Raw genomic sequence first — 18034 nt, 5'->3', positions numbered from 1 at the left:
CCCTGCCTGGCACCTGGGGGAGGTAAATCAAAGCTGGGGCTCTGTCTGCCAAAGCCCAGGGTTTTAAAGTCCATGGCAGCTCCAGAACACCCTGCAGCAAGCCAGCACGGGGGGTGAACAAGCCTTTGCCTCCCCATCAGCTTAAGAAAGCATCTCTGAGCTCAGTGCTACCCTTTGGGAAGAAAGCATGTCCTCTGTGTCACCAGTTCAGACTCCGTGTGAGCTGGAAAGCGAATTCAGAAGTGGGGCCAGGGTGGTGATGTTGTGTGCCCAGCCTGTGTGTTAAGGCAGAACTTCTCTGTCTGCAGCCAGAACCCAGAGCAGCGAGCGTGGAGGGTTCATCGATGGCTCTGCTGTGAGGATGCAGGAGATGGTCAGAGCTGGGGAAGGGAAGGAGATGAAGGAAAAGCCTTTAGCGTGGTCGCAGTGATTTAATCTCTCACCTGTCTAATGAACTCTGAGCTCTGCCGCTGGCTTTTCCAGCAGCAAGGCAAAGGAGGCAAAGCCAAACAAAACAGTCCAGGCCTTGTTTATAATCTTTCTCTACTTTGACACTGTGATGGGGCAGCAGAGAAAGAAGGATGGGGTGAGAGCGAAGTGGCCAGGAAGTGGAGGGAAGGTGTCTGGAGTTGCATCTGTCTCTTCCTCTCTGCTTCTCTCTGTTTTCTTTCTCCCTCCGCTGTCTCTCTTTCTCTCTCTTTCCTTTTTCGTCTGTGTCTTGTGTTTTACAGCGTTGCCTGTTTGGAGGAAGGAATTGTGTCCTCGCAGCACCCTTCTGCTCCCTACCTGGACATCTCTGCTAGGAGGTCGGCTTTCTCCCCTTCTCCGTGGCCAGCGCCAGCCCTGGCCTCTCCTCACTGCTCCCTCCTCCTCTCGTTTTGCTTGAGAGCCCCCCTGGGATGGAGACATTGCCCTGGTTTTGCTCCCATCCCAAACAATTCCTGCTGGAATGGAAACGCCTTGCGGTGCAGTGGGGTCTGGTCTGATGCTTGCTGTGGCAGATGAGGGTGGGAGCAGAGGTGGGTGCTGTGACTCCCCTGCCCCGGCTCCTTCACAAGCCCCTCTTGGGCTGACCCATCACTCTGGACTGCTCCCAGTTGATCTCACCTCTCCTTTTGCTCCCAACTAACCCCTTTTTCTTCCCCACCTCCTCCTTCCCAGAGACTTCTGCCTGTCTGAGACTGTCATGCTTGTCCCTTTGCTCTCTGTAATGTGTGTCATGCTTGTCTGTGCAATTTCAGAGGGCAGGGGCTCTGCAGGGATCGCAGCTTCCCCCACATGTCCAGCGAAGCACCCTCTGTGCCTTTTGGAAGCACTGCACAGCTGTCTGTGCTCAGATGTGGTTCTTCACGAGGAATAATTCCCTATTTCAGCATGGAACTGGTGCCAGAGCCCGCTGGGTGTCATGGGTGCAGATGGATGGGGTGTGATGTGTTACAAAGCAGCTCCAGAGCCTCTTCCCCATGGGCATCACCAGGCGAGGCTTGTGGGAGAGCTCCATGTCCCCAGGGCTGGGTTAGGATTCAGGTGAGGGATCATGCCCTTGAATCAGGGTGCAGAACGAGCATTTTGCTTGCTCTGTGCCTTCATTTCCCTGCTTAAAAGATGAAGAAGGGCCTGGAATCAAGGCAGGTCTTGATCACAGCCCAGCCTAAGGTCCTCATTGTATCCACCCTTGTGAAAATTGGTGCCAAAACCTCCCTGCCCTCTCCACCACTGCTCCCCAAGACAAGAGCATGAATTCGGGTTGCAGATGAACAAATTGGATTTGCTTTGTGCCTGGCCATCGCATCCTTACTGCCTGTGTGCAGCAGAAGTGCTTTCTTTCCCCATGCCAGCATGTGTCTCCTTGTGTTTGAGGGACATGATTATGGTATAGATGCTTTGGATGGTTTAGGTGAAGTGCAGGCAGGATGTGCAAGCAGCATCGCAGAGCTGAGCACAGCAGGGAGCAGCTCCTGGTCCTTAGGAGCTGCTTATAAACTCTTGAGCTGCAGGGACACTGAGGACAGAGGTGAAACAACTGGGTCAAAGTACCAGCCATGTGCCTGAACTGCCCACCTCTTCCTTCGCAGACCCTTGGCTCTAAGTTTTAACTTGGCAGGTGCTTCCCAAAGAGCTGAATCCAAAATTCAGCCTTGCTACAGGCCGTTTTCTCCATGGTTGACAGCATGCAGCCAGACTCCTGAGAGCTCAGACCTTGCTCTTGCTCTGCAGGTAGAGCCACCTTGGTCCTGGCAGGGCAGGAAGATGGACCAGTTGCCCCAGTTAATTCCCCATGCCCCACCAGCAAGCTCCGGAGTGCTTTGTCTTTCCCACCACACTCAGCTGTGCTTGCCTCGCTGTTTGGTGTTGTCTGCCTGTTGCATCCATCTCGCCTTGGCCGCATTATCTGTTCCCCACCTCCGTGTTGTCATGTGTCCTCGTCAGCGTTCCGCACGGGTTAAATCCGTGTCCTTTCCTTGCCCCAGGTCCCCAGGGCTTTTGTCTGGAGTCACAAGAAGGGGTTGCAGGGGTCTCTCCCCAACTGCATAGCCACTTCTGCATTGGCTTCTGAGTGGTGGGGACATTGCTGGAGGGACATGCCAGGCCTTCAGCAAGCGGGCTGGGGACCGAGTGGGACATGCAGGGCTGTTGCAGGACACGCAGCCTTTTCTCTTTGCCGTCACCATCACGGTTGGCTGCTCCCCTCGGCACTGCGGGGCATCTCGCAGGGAAGGTGCCACCTGCTTGGCTGACGTTGATTTAGCAGCTCTGGTTTGTGAGCAGAGGGGACTCTCAGCCTGCAGCCCATGCTGGGGACATTCCCCATCCCCGGGGAGCTGCGGGGACCCAGATGTCCGAGGATGGGGACAAAGCAAGGACACCAGGTCTCTTCATCCTGCCATGCAGCAGTTCGCTGGCTTTTCTCAACCAGCTTGCAAGAGGAGGGGAAGGGAGCAGGAGCGAGACCAGCTGTGTGGTGAAGCCAAATGAGGTGTCCTCTCCAGCCACGTTTTAGGATGAGCTGTTCAGGGGACTGTGATTCTGAGGATGTGGCCCCCAGTGAAGGGAACTATCCCTGTGTGGGCTTTTTGGCTATGAAGGGTTCAGCAGCTGGTGCTGGGTGCTGCGTGATGATTCACCAAGTGTCCTGGAGGCACCAAGTGTCCTGGAGGTGCTCAGACCCACACTGAGGTTGTTTTCTGCTGCCTCCTGCCTTCTGCCATAGAGCTGCTTGTTCAGACCCCACCTCACAGGCAGGCTGGTGGCACCACTGCTGCCCGGGAACAAATGTCTCAGCCTGTGTGTCCTGCTTCAGCACATGGCGCTTGTTCTTGTTGCTCGGGAGACCCAGGGTTTGGTGCAAAAACCCACGGGGATGATCCCACTTCTGGCCAGAATGTAACTGGGGTGGGATGGAGGAGAAGAGGCAGGAGACTTGGTGCTGTGCAGGGAGAAAATCTCATGCCTGCTGCCCATCCCTACCCTCTGCCACGCATGGGGGCCGATGCTGAGCCGGGCATGCCGGGGTGGCATGGAGGGTGCAGGGGCCAGGGCCAGGAGCTTTGGGTGTGTTTGCTGTGGCGAGGAGGATGCAGACGTGGGGCTGAGGCTGGGGATGCCAGCATGCATCGCTGTGCACCATGCCCTGGGCAAGTGTTGGGCTGAACCCGGTGCCTCTTCTCTCCTGTCCCCTCTGTAGACCTGGGCACCCCCAGCCCCTGCCTGAGCGTGGAGTGCACATTCGGGGCCACCTGCGTGGTGAAGAACCAGGAGGCCGTGTGCGAGTGCCAGCAGGTCTGCCAGGGCCGCTACGACCCCGTCTGCGGCACCGACAACCGCACCTACGGCAACCCCTGTGAACTGGACTCCATGGCTTGTGTCCTCAAGAGAGAGATCAAGGTCAAACACAAGGGGCCCTGTGGTAAGAGCGCGTCGTGGCGGGTCCCTCATCTTCCTCATGTTAGGGAATAGAATTTCTGAACAAAAAAAAAAGCCCTTGAGGTGCTGGAGTGAGTTCAGAGAAGGGAAGGGGCTGGAGCACAAGTGTGATGGGAGCGGCTGAGGGACCTGGGGGGTTCAGCTGGAGAACAGGAGCTGAGGGGAGACCTTCTGGTCTCTGAACTGCCTAAAGGAGCTTGGAGCCGGAGGGGTCGGGCTCTGCTCCCCAGGAACAAGCACCAGGAGCAGAGGAAACGGCCTCAAGTTGCGCCAGGGGAGGGTGAGGTTGAATCCTGGGGACAATTTCTTCCCCAAAGGGCTGTGAGGCATTGGAACAGGCTGCCCAGGGCAGTGCTGGAGTCACCATCCCTGGAGGGTGTAAAAGATGCAGAACTGAGGTTCTCAGGGACATAGTGACAGTGTTGGGTTAATGGCTGGACTCACACATGGCTGCAGGATTTGTGCTGTAGATAGAAACCTCCTGGCCAACCGTCTGCACAAACCGCGCAGGGGGTTGTTGCGTCTTCCCTCCCCCATGCTAAGGCAGCAGCTGCCGTGTGAAAAAGAAGAATCATCTTTGAGCCAAATTCTTCACAAATTGAATGGCAGGGAAGGGAAGGGAAGGGAAGAGAGGTGTTTGAAAGAGAAAGCGAAGCCATGAATCCCTAAATACCCAGGAATCAGGAGGTGTGCTGGCTGGGGCCCGTTCTCTCCTGCCATGAGTGAGAGCTGCTTTGCAAGTGAGTTAGTGCAAAGATAAATGTCTTTGTCCTGAGCCTGTGTGCCTGTGTTTGCAGCAGACTGAGCATCCCGCTGGGGAACTGGTGCCCTGTTACATTAATATGTGCATCCAGCACTACTGGCACCCTGATAAACCAGGGTAAGACAATATCCCTTTCCAGGCTGACCGCTTCTGCCATGTGCGAATCCTGCCGCCTCTCCCCGGGGAGCCGGGATGCTGCGCTCCTCCTCCACAGCCAGGGCTGATTTATTGCTCCTCCTAGTTCTCAGCCCCATGCTCTCTCCCGCCTTCTATTTAGCTATAAGGACATGCAGCTCTGGTGACATTTCATCATGGTTACTCCCAGCCCTGACAGCTTTTACAAGTAGTTATTGAGTTATTGCCTTTCTGCCTCCTCCTGCATCCCTCAGCTCATCCCTTGCTCTGTGCCCTGGTGTCCCCAGGGGCTCAACCTGCGGGAGAAGGTTGCAGTGGGTTTTATTTATCATAGAATCACAGAATAGTTTGGGTTGAAGGGACCTTCAGAGCTCCCCCAGTGCCCCCCCTGCCATGAGCAGGGACATCTTCACCAGCTCAGGTTGCTCAGAGCCCCGTCCAGCCTGGCCTGGGATGTCTCCACGGAATTTTGGACACTTCATCACACAGCGATGCTCACCTGACCTGCTGTTTTAATCTACTGGTTTTGTCCTTTATCTGCACAGACCGTTGTGGCAAGTGCCAGTTTGGGGCCATCTGCGAGGCGGAGACGGGAAGGTGCGTGTGTCCCACTGAGTGCGTCCCCTCCTCCCAGCCCGTCTGCGGCACCGACGGCAACACGTACGGCAGCGAGTGCGAGCTCCACGTCCGGGCATGCACACAGCAAACCAACATCTTGGTGGCTGCCCAAGGAGACTGCAGTGAGTCTAGCAAGGTCCCCTTCTTCCCTCATGTCACTCCTGCTGGTTGCATTTCGGAGGCAGGATGCAAAGAAATTGGGTGGATGTCCATTGAGCCAAGCAAAGAAATTGGGTTAAAAACAGAACTGAAAGCATCGATGGTTTATTTGATCACACAGTTCATCTCAGTAGCTTTCCCTTCGCTCCATCCCCTGGGGTTAATTTGTCTTTGCTCATGTGTTTCCTCCCCACTCCCCAGCACAGGGAACTGTCTGTGCTAATTTCTTAATGAATTAAAAGCCCTGCCTTGGTTCTTCATTAGGACAAATGCTTCAGTAAAAGCAATGCTTTGGAGCCTCATAAAACCTCCAGCTGGGTCTGGGTTGTCAGGTGCTGGAACAGGCTGCCCAGAGCAGTGGTGAAGTCACCATCCCTGGAGGGGTTGAACAGACATGGAGATGAGGTTCTCAGGGACATGGGGCAGTGCCAGGGGTGGGTAATGGTTGGACTTGATGATCTTGAGGGGCTTTTCAACCACAATGATTCTGTGATCCTATGAACTCACTGTGGTTCCTCTGTGCCCAGAGTCCTGCGGCAGCACCGTCTGCTCCTTCGGCAGCCGCTGCGTGGCCGGGCAGTGCGTGTGTCCCCGCTGCGAGCGACAGCCCCTCGCTCGCGTCTGCGGCAGCGATGGCCTCACCTACGACAACCCGTGCGAGCTGCAAGTAGCCTCGTGCCAGCAGAAGAAGAGCATCGAGGTGGCCAGGACGGGGCCGTGTGAGGACGGTAGGTTGTCACCATTCCTCCAACCATGTGGGGTTTGCTGTACCTGGCTTGGCCAGGCTGAGAACTAAGAACCTGCTGAGTTTTTCCACTGTAGGGGGAAAGCTGTGGGTTAACGCTGGCTGAATCCAAGCGGAGGAGGACTCAGTGTCCACCTGGCGAGCTGAGGTTCTCTGGCTCGTTGCATGTGTAGTTTAGCTGGGAAGGATGCGAGTGCTATGACAGAGCTGAGGGAGAGGGGAAGACATAACATAGTGTTTGATCACAGCCCTCCTTGGGGAATTTCAGGTTGGTGTCCCTCTGGGAAAAGATCTTAAATAATTCTCTGTGTAGTGCCAAATCCCAGCCTTTGATCACTCAATAAAAAGGGCCAGGTTTTCCTTCTCCCCCCTTCCCCTTTAAGAAGCCTTTGAAATCAGCCACATCTCTCTCTTACTGAGCATCTGAGCTCATCATACTGAGCTCTGAGCATCTTATAGAGAGGCAGCCAGGCTAGGGACAGAGTTTAGAGATTGTTAAGAACATCTGCCTAACTGAACTTCAGATTAAACCCAAACCACATCCCTTCCTCTGCTCTGATTTCCATGTTTATGGTAGCAGCAGCAATCTCCCCGCTGCTCTGGGCTTGGGAGGGCAGGAGGAGGGGAAGGACTGGGATCAAAGCCTGGAGTTAAGCTGTTCCTTGTCTTGTGACAGCAGTGGGACACTCCGCTTTCTCCAAGGGAGAGGCATCTTCTCTGTGCTCCAGGCTTAAGCATCCCAACATACAGGGTGTTTCAAAAAGATGGACCCAGTTTTAAAGCAGTAGATTTCACAATGGCAACATGCTACAATTGCACAAAAATTTACAAATGGTTTAAAGAATTATCAAGTTCTAGGAACCTTTACATAAACGTTCCCTCCACCTGCTGTATGGACAACATCGAGGTAGTTGATCGGTCCCAAATGCCTCTTAAATTGTATTTATCCACTGAGGTCACATCTGCTGTGATTCTGGTTTTGAGGGCATTTGATTAGTTGCTAACGGTGGCACAAAAACATGGTCTTTGACGTATAACCGCAAGAAGAAGGCCACAGGGTCTAATGTCTGGGGATCTTGGGGATCCATTTCTTTGAAACACCCTGGATGTGGGCTCAGGATTCTGGGGTTGCCTGTGCTGAAGAGGTTAAATCTACTGTGATTTGGATGGGTCTGTGCAGCCGTGAGCTGCATCCCATGTCCAGGATGCAGCCTTGGGTCATGAAGACGGATTCGTCCCCATCCCCTCTGCTTCCCCCGAATTTTGCCATGCTGGATTTTGAGCCTCTTTCTCTACCACCATCTCTCCTTCTCCAGAGTGCGGCTCAGGGGGCTCTGGCTCCGGGGATGGGAGCGAGTGTGAGCAGGACCGGTGCCGGCAGTACGGAGGCTGGTGGGACGAGGATGCAGAGGACGACCGCTGTGTCTGTGACTTCACCTGCCTGGCGGTGCCACGCAGCCCGGTGAGGAGGCTGAGCTGTTCTGGGCTACTTTCTGCAGTTCTCACATCCCTCTTCTCCCTGGGGACCTTCCCACATGCTTCCAGGGTACCCCACGGGTAGGGAACCTGCATCCTGTGCCAGGGGCTGCTCTGAGCCCTTCCCTTCCCTGTCCTGGCAGGTGTGTGGCTCCGATGGTGTCACCTACACCAATGAGTGTGAGCTGAAGAAGACACGGTGTGAAAAACGTCAGGATCTCTATGTCACTACCCAAGGAGCCTGCCGCGGTGAGTTCCCCCGGCTGGCACAAGCTGTGTGTTGGTGTCATGGTCCCCAGGCTGGTTCCTTGCAGCAGCACATGTCCTTTCCCTGGGGCTAAGCAAGAAAATGCTCTCCAAGGACACAGCAGTGTCTGTTGGTTTGCTCAACCCCGTTGTATCATAGATGAGGTTCTCAGGGACATGGGTTAGTGACAGTGTTGGATTAATGCTTGGACTCGATGACCTTGAGGGTCTCTTCCAACCAAAGTGATTCTATGATTCTGTTCTATGATTCTGGTTTTATGCCCTGTGCTTTCCCTGACCGAGGATAGGACATCACTTCATCACCTCTTCCCAGCATCTCTGCAAGGACCGCGTGGTTTTGCAGGGACGCTGCTGGCTGCTCCATCCGCACGTTTGCAACACTGCCCTGTGACACAAAGACAACCTGTCCCTCTCTGCCTTCCTCTGCAGCCCTCGCCACCACTCCACCGCCTCTCCTGGTTGTGCACTGCAGCCAGACCATCTACGGATGCTGCCCAGACAACGTGACCTTGGCACTTGGAGTGGGCGCAGCCGGATGCCCAAGTGAGTGAATATTGTGTCCCCACCTGAGGGACCTCCAAGGATGACCTCCCAGTCTTAAAAGGCTCTGCCCCGTGTCCCCTTTCTCCTGCTCCCTGCGGATAAAGGGAGCGTCTCTCTATCGTTGCATCGTTTCCCTCCATCAAGCTCCTAATTAATGAATTAATAATAAGCTTCTAATAGCTTCCTCCCCCTTTGATGTTAATGAGAGGTGAGCTCTTGATGATGGCAAAGCCAAGCGGGTTAATCCCTGAAGGTTTAGTTCTCCCTTGTAGCTGGGTCAGAGGAGGAGAGTTGAGAGCAGCTGCTGGATTCTCCTCCTGCCCTGGCCAAGCATCTTGGTGACTCCGCAATCGCTTCCATTGCCCTGATGAAGCCCCCAGTGTCCCCAGGCTGACTTGGTCAGGACTCAGCCTCACGTTTTCTCTCACAGGTACCTGCCAGTGCAACCCCTATGGCTCCTACGGAGGAGCCTGCGACCCCACGACGGGGCAGTGCTCCTGCAAACCCGGCGTGGGGGGGCTGAAGTGCGACCGCTGCGAGCCTGGCTTCTGGAATTTCCGTGGCATCGTCACCGACGGCAAGAGCGGCTGCACGCGTGAGTGTCGGCAGGGCTGGGCTGTCACCTCTTGTCCCTTATGGCTCCCCAGGAGCCCTTTCTTCATGGAAAGGGTTGTGGGGCATTGGAACAGGCTGCCCAGGGCAGTGGTGGAGTCACCATCCCTGGAGGGGTTGAACAGACGTGGAGATGAAGTTCTCAGGGACATGGGGTAGTGCCAGGGGTGGGTTATGGTTGGAGTCACTCTTGAGGTCTCTTCCAACCAAAGTGTTTCTGTGATTTTCCTCCCCTGGACCTTTCTCCACTTTTCTTGGATTGCTGGGGGACCTGAGTGAGTCTGCTCTTGGCTCCACAAATCCACCAGCTAAACAGTGTCTTTTTTCCCCGTCTTACCCAGCCTGTAACTGTGACCCGGTGGGCTCCGTGCGCGACGACTGCGAGCAGATGACTGGACTGTGCTCCTGCAAGACGGGGATCACCGGCATGAAATGCAACCAGTGCCCCAATGGCAGCAAACTGGGCATGACTGGCTGTGAGAAAGGTGAGGGAGCCACGTACTGGAGGGATTGTGTGGGGAATGGAGGAATGGGTGCTGGGTACTGCTGCAGGGCATCACACCGGCTCTCTAGGGAGCCAGGACCCCTTGGGAGGGGAGAGGGGCTTGGGTTTAGTACGTGCTTTGTTGCTCATCTCTTCCCCTTTCTCTCCCTAACCCAGACCCGTCAGCCCCAAAATCCTGCGAGGAAATGAGCTGTGAGTTTGGGGCCTCGTGCGTGGAAGTCAACGGCTTTGCCCACTGCGAGTGTCCGTCCCCGCTCTGCTCGGAGGCCAACATGACCAAGGTTTGCAGGGTGTGCCCGGCGATGTGTGCCGAGCTCAGCTGCATTGGGCTGGTGCAGAGTCTGATATCTGATGTTCTCCATCTTCTGTGCATGGGGGATGGTGAAGTGCAAGTCGTAGATGTGCCCCATCTGGCACCTCTGAGCTGCTCAGGTCCCTCTGTGCAGAACATTGCCTGGGAGGGACCCCTGCAAAGCCACCCAGCATTTAGACACCCCTTGATTTTGCCCAGGGCTTGGGGTGCAGCTCACGTTTCCCCTCTGCCTCCCAGGTGTGTGGCTCTGATGGTGTCACCTATGGGGACCAGTGCCAGCTGCAGACCATCGCCTGTCGGCAGGGGCAGGTCATCACGGTGAAGCACATGGGGCAGTGCCATGGTGAGTGTCCACGGCTGGGGACAGTTCCAGCTCTCTGCTGTGACACTGAACCCGGGTCTAGGTGCCTTCATCTGTGGTTCCTCAGCATAGGACAGACATGGACCTGTTGGAGAAGGTCCAGAGGAGCCACAGAAATGATCCAGGGCTGGAACAGCTCTGCTGTGGGACAGGCTGAGAGAGTTGGGATGTTCAGCTGAAGAAGAGAAGCTCGGGAGAGACCTTATTGCAGCCTTTCCATGCTTAAAAGGGGCCAATAAGAAAGCTGGGGACAGACTTTTGAGCAGGACCTGTTGTGATTGGACAAGGGGTTTTAAACTAGAGGAGGGAGATTCAGGCTGGACATGAGGAAGAAACCCTGGCCCAGGTTGGCCAGAGAGGTAGTGGATGAACCATCCCTGGAGACATCCCAGGCCAGGCTGGACGGGGCTCTGAGCACCCTGAGCTGGTGAAGATGTCCCTGCTCATGGCAGGGGGGGCAATGGGGGAGCTGAGGAGGTCCCTTCAACACAAACTGTTCTCTGATTCTATGACTGTGCTGTGACCCCTCATGGCAGAGCAGATGCATTGCTCTAGGCAAGTGCCTGAGGGATTGCAACATCCTTCCCAGTCTCATGGGCAGCCTTTCCCAGACCTGTCCCTCCTTACCCACTCCACCTTCCTGCTCCTTTCAGAGTCCATCACTCACACAAGCCACACCGCACCACCCACACCACTGCCCACGCTGCCCTTGGACAAATTAATCCTTCCTCCACCATTGCGGTTCACCACCCGGGCTCCAGAACCCACCGAGCTGGCTACCACCTCCCTGCTGTTGGAAGCCAAGCCTACAGAAAGAGGTCACCCTACAACGAGGCGCATCACGACTGCCAGACCAGCCACCACACCGTGGGTGACCCACGGGGCATCTCAGACCACGGTCCGGCCGCTCTCCACCGCACCGGTGGTCCTGGCCACCAGCCAGCCGGCCTACGCTGAGTCAGGCAGCGCAGAAGGGAGCGGAGACCAAGAGATGGGCGCCAGTGGAGACCAGGAGTCGAGCGGGGCAGGTTCTGCTGGTGAGTTGTGCTTCTTGGTCTCGGCAGGTCGTGGGCTGAACCACCCCCTGTGTGTCAGGATGAGATGAAGCTGTGTCTCAGGCTTGTTCTCTTGCCTCCTGCTGGTGGATGCTCCCCTTAATGCCTTGCAGGGGAAGAGGAGGTGGAGGAAAACCAGGTAACATCCACCCCAGCCATCGAGAGGGCGACGTGTTACAACACGCCGTTGGGATGCTGCTCGGACGGCAAGACGGCGGCTGCTGATGCCGAAGGCAGCAACTGTCCAGGTGAGTTTGTCCTCGGGGCTGGGCTCCCTTTGGGCGGTCAGGAGTCACACTGAGCTCTTGTGTTCTGCAGTTCTCTTCACTTAGGTGACCGCTTTCTTCCTTGACTTCTACAACTGTTCGGCCAGTGTTTTGCTCAGGCTTCTGCAGAGCTGACGGCTGCACTGGGGGGATGCGGGAATTGCTTGGATTCCCATTTTATCCATGTTGATGGCTGTAAAGGGAGCTGGGCAGACCAGGACCAATTCCTGGGGACTCTGAGCTCCTCCGGCTCATGCTGTGGTTCCCGGGGGTGCACGTGGCTCTCGTGACTTTGGTGGGATCTGTCTTGTCCGCTCACAGTCCGTGTTGAGGAAACACAGAGCCACCTGTGTTGGTCAGGTTGCCTGGTATATGCATCTAGTTACGTTGTTGCTCTGGGGCTGTCTCCCAGGTGTTTCCTCACTGAGGTCCTTCTTAACTGTCCCTGTTCCTTGGGGTTTCCAGCAGGACATCCCCTTTTCCTCTGAACACTGCGTTCTCCTTTTAACCCATGAAAGGACAGCAGGGATCTTTCTGTCGCTGCCTCTGCCCTCCTGTAGCTCCCTGGAAGGGAATCATGCCTTGGGTCCCTCTTGCAGCTTCGGTTTGGTTTTGTAAGGCTGTTCGCGAGCAGGGTCCCTGCTTCCCTCTCCCAACACAGGTCTTCTTGTCTAGAGTCCACGTTTCTCCCCCTGTTTGCATGCCCGTGTCCGATCCTGCTGTGTTGACTATGTGCTCTGTTTAACGTCTTTCTCTCGTTACTCAGCCGGAGCAGGGGGGCTGCTCTCCGGGCCGGAGCTCAGAGGAAACCGTCTGGTAAAAGCTGCCATCTCCAGCCTGGTCTTTGCCATCTGCTCCAGCACCCTCTTGATACTAATCCCCCATGGCGCAGACCCATCCAGACTAACCCCAACACTGGCACTACCCGCACACTGCCATCCCCCTTTACAACCCCAGGGACTCCAACGCTCCCAGCCACACGTCTGTCCCCTTGCCCACCAGCCCACTAAAGGCGTTTGTCTTGTCTGCCCTCCCTCCCATAGCTACCAAAGTCTTCCAAGGAGTCCTCATCTTGGAGGAGGTGGAAGGCCAGGAGCTGTTCTACACCCCTGAGATGGCTGACCCCAAGTCAGAGCTCTTTGGCGAGACGGCCAGGAGCATCGAAAGTGCGGTGAGTCCTTTGTGTTTCATAGATTCGTAGAATGTCCTGAGTTGGAAGGAACCCACAAGGATCATCATGTCCAACTCCTGGGTCTGGTTAGGACTCTTCTGGCCTTGGTGAAAGGAGAGAGGACCCTGCCCACTGTCTGTGCTGGACAGGTGACTAAACCCCAAATATTCACTTCCAGAAGCACAGTCCTATTCTCACGCATTCTCCTGCCCGCTGAGCTCCTTCCAGCCACCCCACCAAAACAGGGACCAAGGGCTGTCACATTTCTGAGCACCGTTCCTGATGTCTCACCATGGAAACCACATTTTTGCATTTCCTGCTGCTTTGCCTTTTTGTTTGCGATGGCTTTTGGGGAGGCCCTGAGAGCACAGATACCTACCTGCAAAATGTGTCAAGTGCTTTGGAGGAGCATTGCTCCATATTAGGAGCAAACATGGTTTATTGCCAGGGCCAGTATTTCCATGGAGTGGAAGGAGATGATGCACCAGCTCTGTCAAGGAGGTTCCCTCTGAATTTCTCCCATCTATGTGCGTTACTGACCTCTATCACGTGCTGTGTCAGTGGGTTCCATCATTTATTGTGCACCGGCTCAAAAATTATCAATTTTCCAGCTTGATCTTGGTGGTGGGGCTGTTCAGACAAAAGGTCCTGCCTTAACACCCTGGATTTCCCAAAGTGTCCTTATCTCTATTAAAAACCCTTAGACAAAAACGTGTCCAAAACCCCTTTGCCCCTCCAGTTCAGCCACACGAGCTGGGAAGCTGCTGGTGTAAATCCAGTCTCCCACCCTTCAGGAGAACCCCTCTGCATTGCCAGCTCTTGGAGGAGGCGGACTTTGCGTGGCAATGTGTACATCTGTGTATGTATGTGTACATATGGACCTGCCAAGGAAGTGCTGGGTGGGGATAGCAACATTATACTGTAGCGTGGCACAGCAAATACAAAGCATCATCGCAAGGAGATTAACATATTTAGAGCTTGTTCCAAGCTGTATTTAGAAGTTGGCAAGTACAGTTGTATAAGCAGATGTGTGCCTGGCATATGGACCATATGGTCCACGCAGTTCGGTATCACAATAGCAATATTTCCCGATACGGCAGTGGCTTCTATCTGAGGATCCAAACACGCATATAAAAGCTTCATTCACTGGTTCATCCATTTTTCCCTCTGAGAAGGCAGGAGTGATGCTTCTTTACCCCTCTGAGATCATTATACCTGAATTTATAGGGGAAGATTGTACCACAGGACCATCAGTCAGTTTTAACTGACTCGCTGTAAGCCTCGGACTGTCACTGTCACCTTCATGTGACTTCAGACAAATCCTGCAATGCCTGAGAGCCAAGTTTTAAAAGGCAGTCGGGTACTTAAAGATGCAGAACGGTGCCTTATGGGATTTTCCAAAGGGCCTAAGCAGGTTTATGCAGCTTTAGAAGAGATCAGTAAGACTTAGCTGCCATACAATAGAAAATCCTTGCATGAACTGCGAGGTGTCTGTGGTCTGGCTCTGTTCTGCTCTTCTCCACAGCTACAATGGGGATAGCTCAGGAGTCACTGAGACTCAAGATCTTTTACCAAAAGGGCCCATGTCCCAGGATGTCCCCGTTAATTGGTTTATCTTTCCTCCTTCACCTCCGACTGAACTAGCTGGATGAGCTTTTCCGCAACTCCGACGTGAAGAAGGATTTCAAGAGCATCCGTGTCCGAGACCTGGGGCAGAGCAGCGCTGTCCGTGTCATCGTGGAGTCCCACTTTGACCCAGGTAAGAGCCTTCTCGGTGCTGAAACACACGTGCAGAAATGAACACAGAAGAACCTTATTAAAATTTGCTGGGGATATGTGTTCCCTCCAGCAGAATCAACAGATGGGAGGAGCTGCACCCTAAGCTGGTGCCTGGAAGCATTTTTCTAAGGAAAGGAATAATAATTACTGGAGTGAGTTCAGATAAGGGCAATGGAGCTGGTGAGGGGCTGGAGCACAAGTCTGATGGGGAGCAGCTGTTATTTCTCCCGTGTAACAAGTGATAGGACAGGAAGAAATGGCCTCAAGTTGCACCAGGGGAGGTTGGAGTTGGATCTTGGGAATGATTTCTTCCCCAAAGGGCTGTTGGGCATTGGAACAGGCTGCCCAGGGCAGTGGTAGAGTCACCATCCCTGGAGGGGTTGAACAGACAGACATTGAGATGAGGTTCTCAGGGACATGGGGTAGTGGTGGACTTGGCAGTGCTGAGTTAATGGTTGGACTTGATGATCTTAAAGGTCGTTTCCAACCAAAATGATTCTATAAATGTGGGTCCATCATGGGGAGGTCATGAGGGGGGAACTGCCAGGCAGGTCTGCATCTTCACTCTTGCCTTTCTTCTTTCCCCTGGCTACGATCAGCCACTTCCTACACGGCAGCTGATGTCCAAGGGGCCCTGCTGAGGCAGATCAAAGCTTCCAAGAAGAAGACCATTCTGGTGAAGAAGCCCCAGCAGGAACATGTCAAGTTCATGGACTTTGGTGAGCCCTCTCTCTTGTTTGAGGCTTTCAAACAAGGAGGCTGGCTCCTCTGGTCCTGCAGGAGCCCTGGGGACCAGGGAGCAGATGAGAGAGGGCCCTTGGGTTTTTGAGTCCACTGTAGCCTGGGAGAACCATCCATCTGAGCCTTTCTGCTGCCATCTCACCCCAAAAACCCCAGTGGCTTTCCCTGTCCCCAGAGAGGGTTGCAAAGCATCAGTTTCCACCCACTTTTCGCTGTGTTTCAGACTGGATCCCCAGGCTCTTCACCACGACTGTCACCACAACTACGGCCACCACCATGGCCCCCGCCACCACCCGCCGGTACACCACGGCCGCCGCTGCCACCACAGTCCATGTCCTGCGCCCGGATGCCGCCGGCCGAGCCAGCAGTAAGGTGGCAGTCGCCGTGAGCACCAGGAGACCCCCGTCCACCCTGCCGGCCACCACCCGCAGGAAGCCCACCCGCCTGCCACCCGTCACCAAGAAACCCGCCCGGCCCTGCGACTCCCACCCCTGCCTGCACGGCGGCACCTGCGAGGACGATGGGAAGGAATTCACCTGCAGCTGCCCGGCAGGCAAAGGAGGAGCCGTCTGCGAGAAACGTATGTGCCCGTGGGCTGCTGGGCATGGGTCTGCAGGGGGAGCTGGGGTGTTCAGCCTGGAGAAGAGGAGAAGCCTCTGGGGAGACCTTATTGTGGCCTTTCTGTACTTAAATGGGCCAATAAGATAGATGGGGACAGACTTTTGAGCAGGGCTTGTTGTGATAGGACAAGGGGTGATGGTTTTAAACTAAAGGAGGGAGATTCAGGCTGGACATGAGGAAGAAGCCCTGGCCCAGGTTGGCCAGAGAGGTGGTGGATGAACCATCCCTGGCCAGGCTGGATGGGGCTCTGAGCAACCTGAGCTGGTGAAGATGTCCCTGCTCATGGCAGGTGGGACTAGTGGAGCTTGGAAAGTCCTTCCAACCAAACTGTTCCCTGATTCTATGATGCTGGTAGCAGAGCTCACAGCCATAGGATGGCGAGAGCAGGGACAGCACAGACAGGTGAACCACATCTCTTGGAACTTTGGGTTCCACCTGGAGGCTCCAGCTGAGGATGCTGTGGGGACACCCCTGGGAACCTTTGCTTTGCAGCTGCCCCTTTTCTGACCTGTTCTCCCAAAGCCTGTGCTGCTGGGCAAAACCAGGGCTGAGGCTTTGCACAGTGTGACCCATCCAGTGTCCATCTGTACTTCAGCAGACATCTTGGACTGGTTGGTGATACATGCACACCCAGCAGGAGGTTCTGCAGGGCTCCATTTAACGGTGTTTCTTAGCTCAGCCAAGAACAGGTTGTACATAAACTGTGCTGCAGGGTAAGAAGGTTCAGGAGCAGCTTCTTGCTGGCTGCACTTCTGATACACCAGTGCCCTGAAGCATCGGGATTGTGATCTGCGTTTTCATCTCAGCTTGTGGCATTGTCACTCACAGCTCCCGCAGCTGGTGACCGCTGGTTAGAATAGCGGAGAGGCAGGTACTATCTGTCCCCTCAAACACAAGGAGTTGTGTCCTGATAATTCTCTGCTCCCTGGTGCTCAGAGCTGCTTAGCAAACAGCTGCAGGCTGGCAGCCGGCTTCACCACAGCTGTTGGTATTTACTGGGAGCTCCCACTGGTGTCACTGGTGTGCTCTGGGCTGGTTGTGAGCGCTTATACCTGAAAAGCTTTGTCCCTAAAGCCTTAAGTTGGAGCACTCAAAGCTGGAACTGGATGCGGGTGTCTCGTCCTGTTCATTTTATTAGATCCCTTGGAAGATCTCAGCTGCAATAAATAAAAGCCTGGGGTAATGAATGCAAATCTGTCATGTGGGATCCTGGGAGAACAGATAAAAATTATCTGAGGAGCAGGGAAGCGGAGCCGGGAGGAGCTGTGTGTGCAGCAGAGCTCAGCGTGGGGCACAGGGGATGTGGCACTGGGCATGGAGAGGACCAGCAGCACTGGTCCTTGGAGGGGCTGACTGGGACACCAGGAAAGCCAAGCACTGGGGAGCAATACCGCAGATCTCTAAAGCCCGGGAGCAATATTTGGGGGGCATGCCAACACGAGACGGGTTGGTTGCTGCTGGTATGTGTGTCTAGGAGGCGGTGACTGGGGATAACTGCACTGGAGCTTCTTTCTACCCTTTCACAAGAGCTCTCTTTGCTTGCACATGTAGGAGAGTGTCCACAGGCCCATGTCAGGCTTTTATCTGCTCCCTGGGCTCCTCTTCCATCCCCTCTTCCCTCCTCTCACCCCTGGCTCTTGCAGCTATCAGGTACTTCATCCCCAGCTTCGGTGGCAAGTCCTACCTGGCCTTCAAGATGATGAAGGCGTACCACACGGTGCGCATCGCCATGGAGTTCCGCACGGTGGAGCTCAGCGGGCTGCTGCTCTACAACGGCCAGAACCGCGGCAAAGACTTCATCTCCCTGGCGCTGGTCGGCGGCTTCGTGGAGCTCAGGTGGGTGCTGTGGAGGACGAGGAGCAGAACGGTCCTTGCAGAACAGCGGGAGGATGCTGGGCTCGAATGTGCAGGCTAAGAAACAGTAGCATCCAATTAACAAGAAAAGGAGCTGCATTTTTTTCCAGTGTTAAAGGGATACTT

General features: G+C 54.9%; 1 protein-coding gene across 7 annotated transcripts in view; it reads left to right on the top strand.

Moving 5' to 3' along the window:
• AGRN (agrin) overlaps positions 1-18034 on the top strand; it is a 94943-nt gene that overhangs the window by 62256 nt on the left and 14653 nt on the right. For all 7 annotated transcript variants that reach the window (XM_065037940.1, XM_065037935.1, XM_065037937.1 and 4 more), the window contains 17 exons: positions 3686-3907; positions 5368-5562; positions 6127-6327; positions 7661-7806; positions 7964-8069; positions 8517-8630; positions 9061-9225; positions 9584-9727; positions 9904-10028; positions 10298-10403; positions 11075-11458; positions 11590-11724; positions 12786-12913; positions 14558-14672; positions 15292-15411; positions 15657-16013; positions 17698-17890. In XM_065037940.1, coding sequence (XP_064894012.1) covers positions 3686-3907; positions 5368-5562; positions 6127-6327; positions 7661-7806; positions 7964-8069; positions 8517-8630; positions 9061-9225; positions 9584-9727; positions 9904-10028; positions 10298-10403; positions 11075-11458; positions 11590-11724; positions 12786-12913; positions 14558-14672; positions 15292-15411; positions 15657-16013; positions 17698-17890 — 2956 coding nt within the window. The remainder of the gene's footprint in view (positions 1-3685; positions 3908-5367; positions 5563-6126; positions 6328-7660; positions 7807-7963; positions 8070-8516; positions 8631-9060; positions 9226-9583; positions 9728-9903; positions 10029-10297; positions 10404-11074; positions 11459-11589; positions 11725-12785; positions 12914-14557; positions 14673-15291; positions 15412-15656; positions 16014-17697; positions 17891-18034) is intronic.

The sequence above is a fragment of the Columba livia genome, chromosome 21 (assembly GCF_036013475.1).
Source record: "Columba livia isolate bColLiv1 breed racing homer chromosome 21, bColLiv1.pat.W.v2, whole genome shotgun sequence".
In the NCBI taxonomy this organism is placed as follows: domain Eukaryota; kingdom Metazoa; phylum Chordata; class Aves; order Columbiformes; family Columbidae; genus Columba; species Columba livia.
Note: the sequence above shows the minus strand (reverse complement) of the source record. Positions and strands in the feature narration are given on the sequence as shown.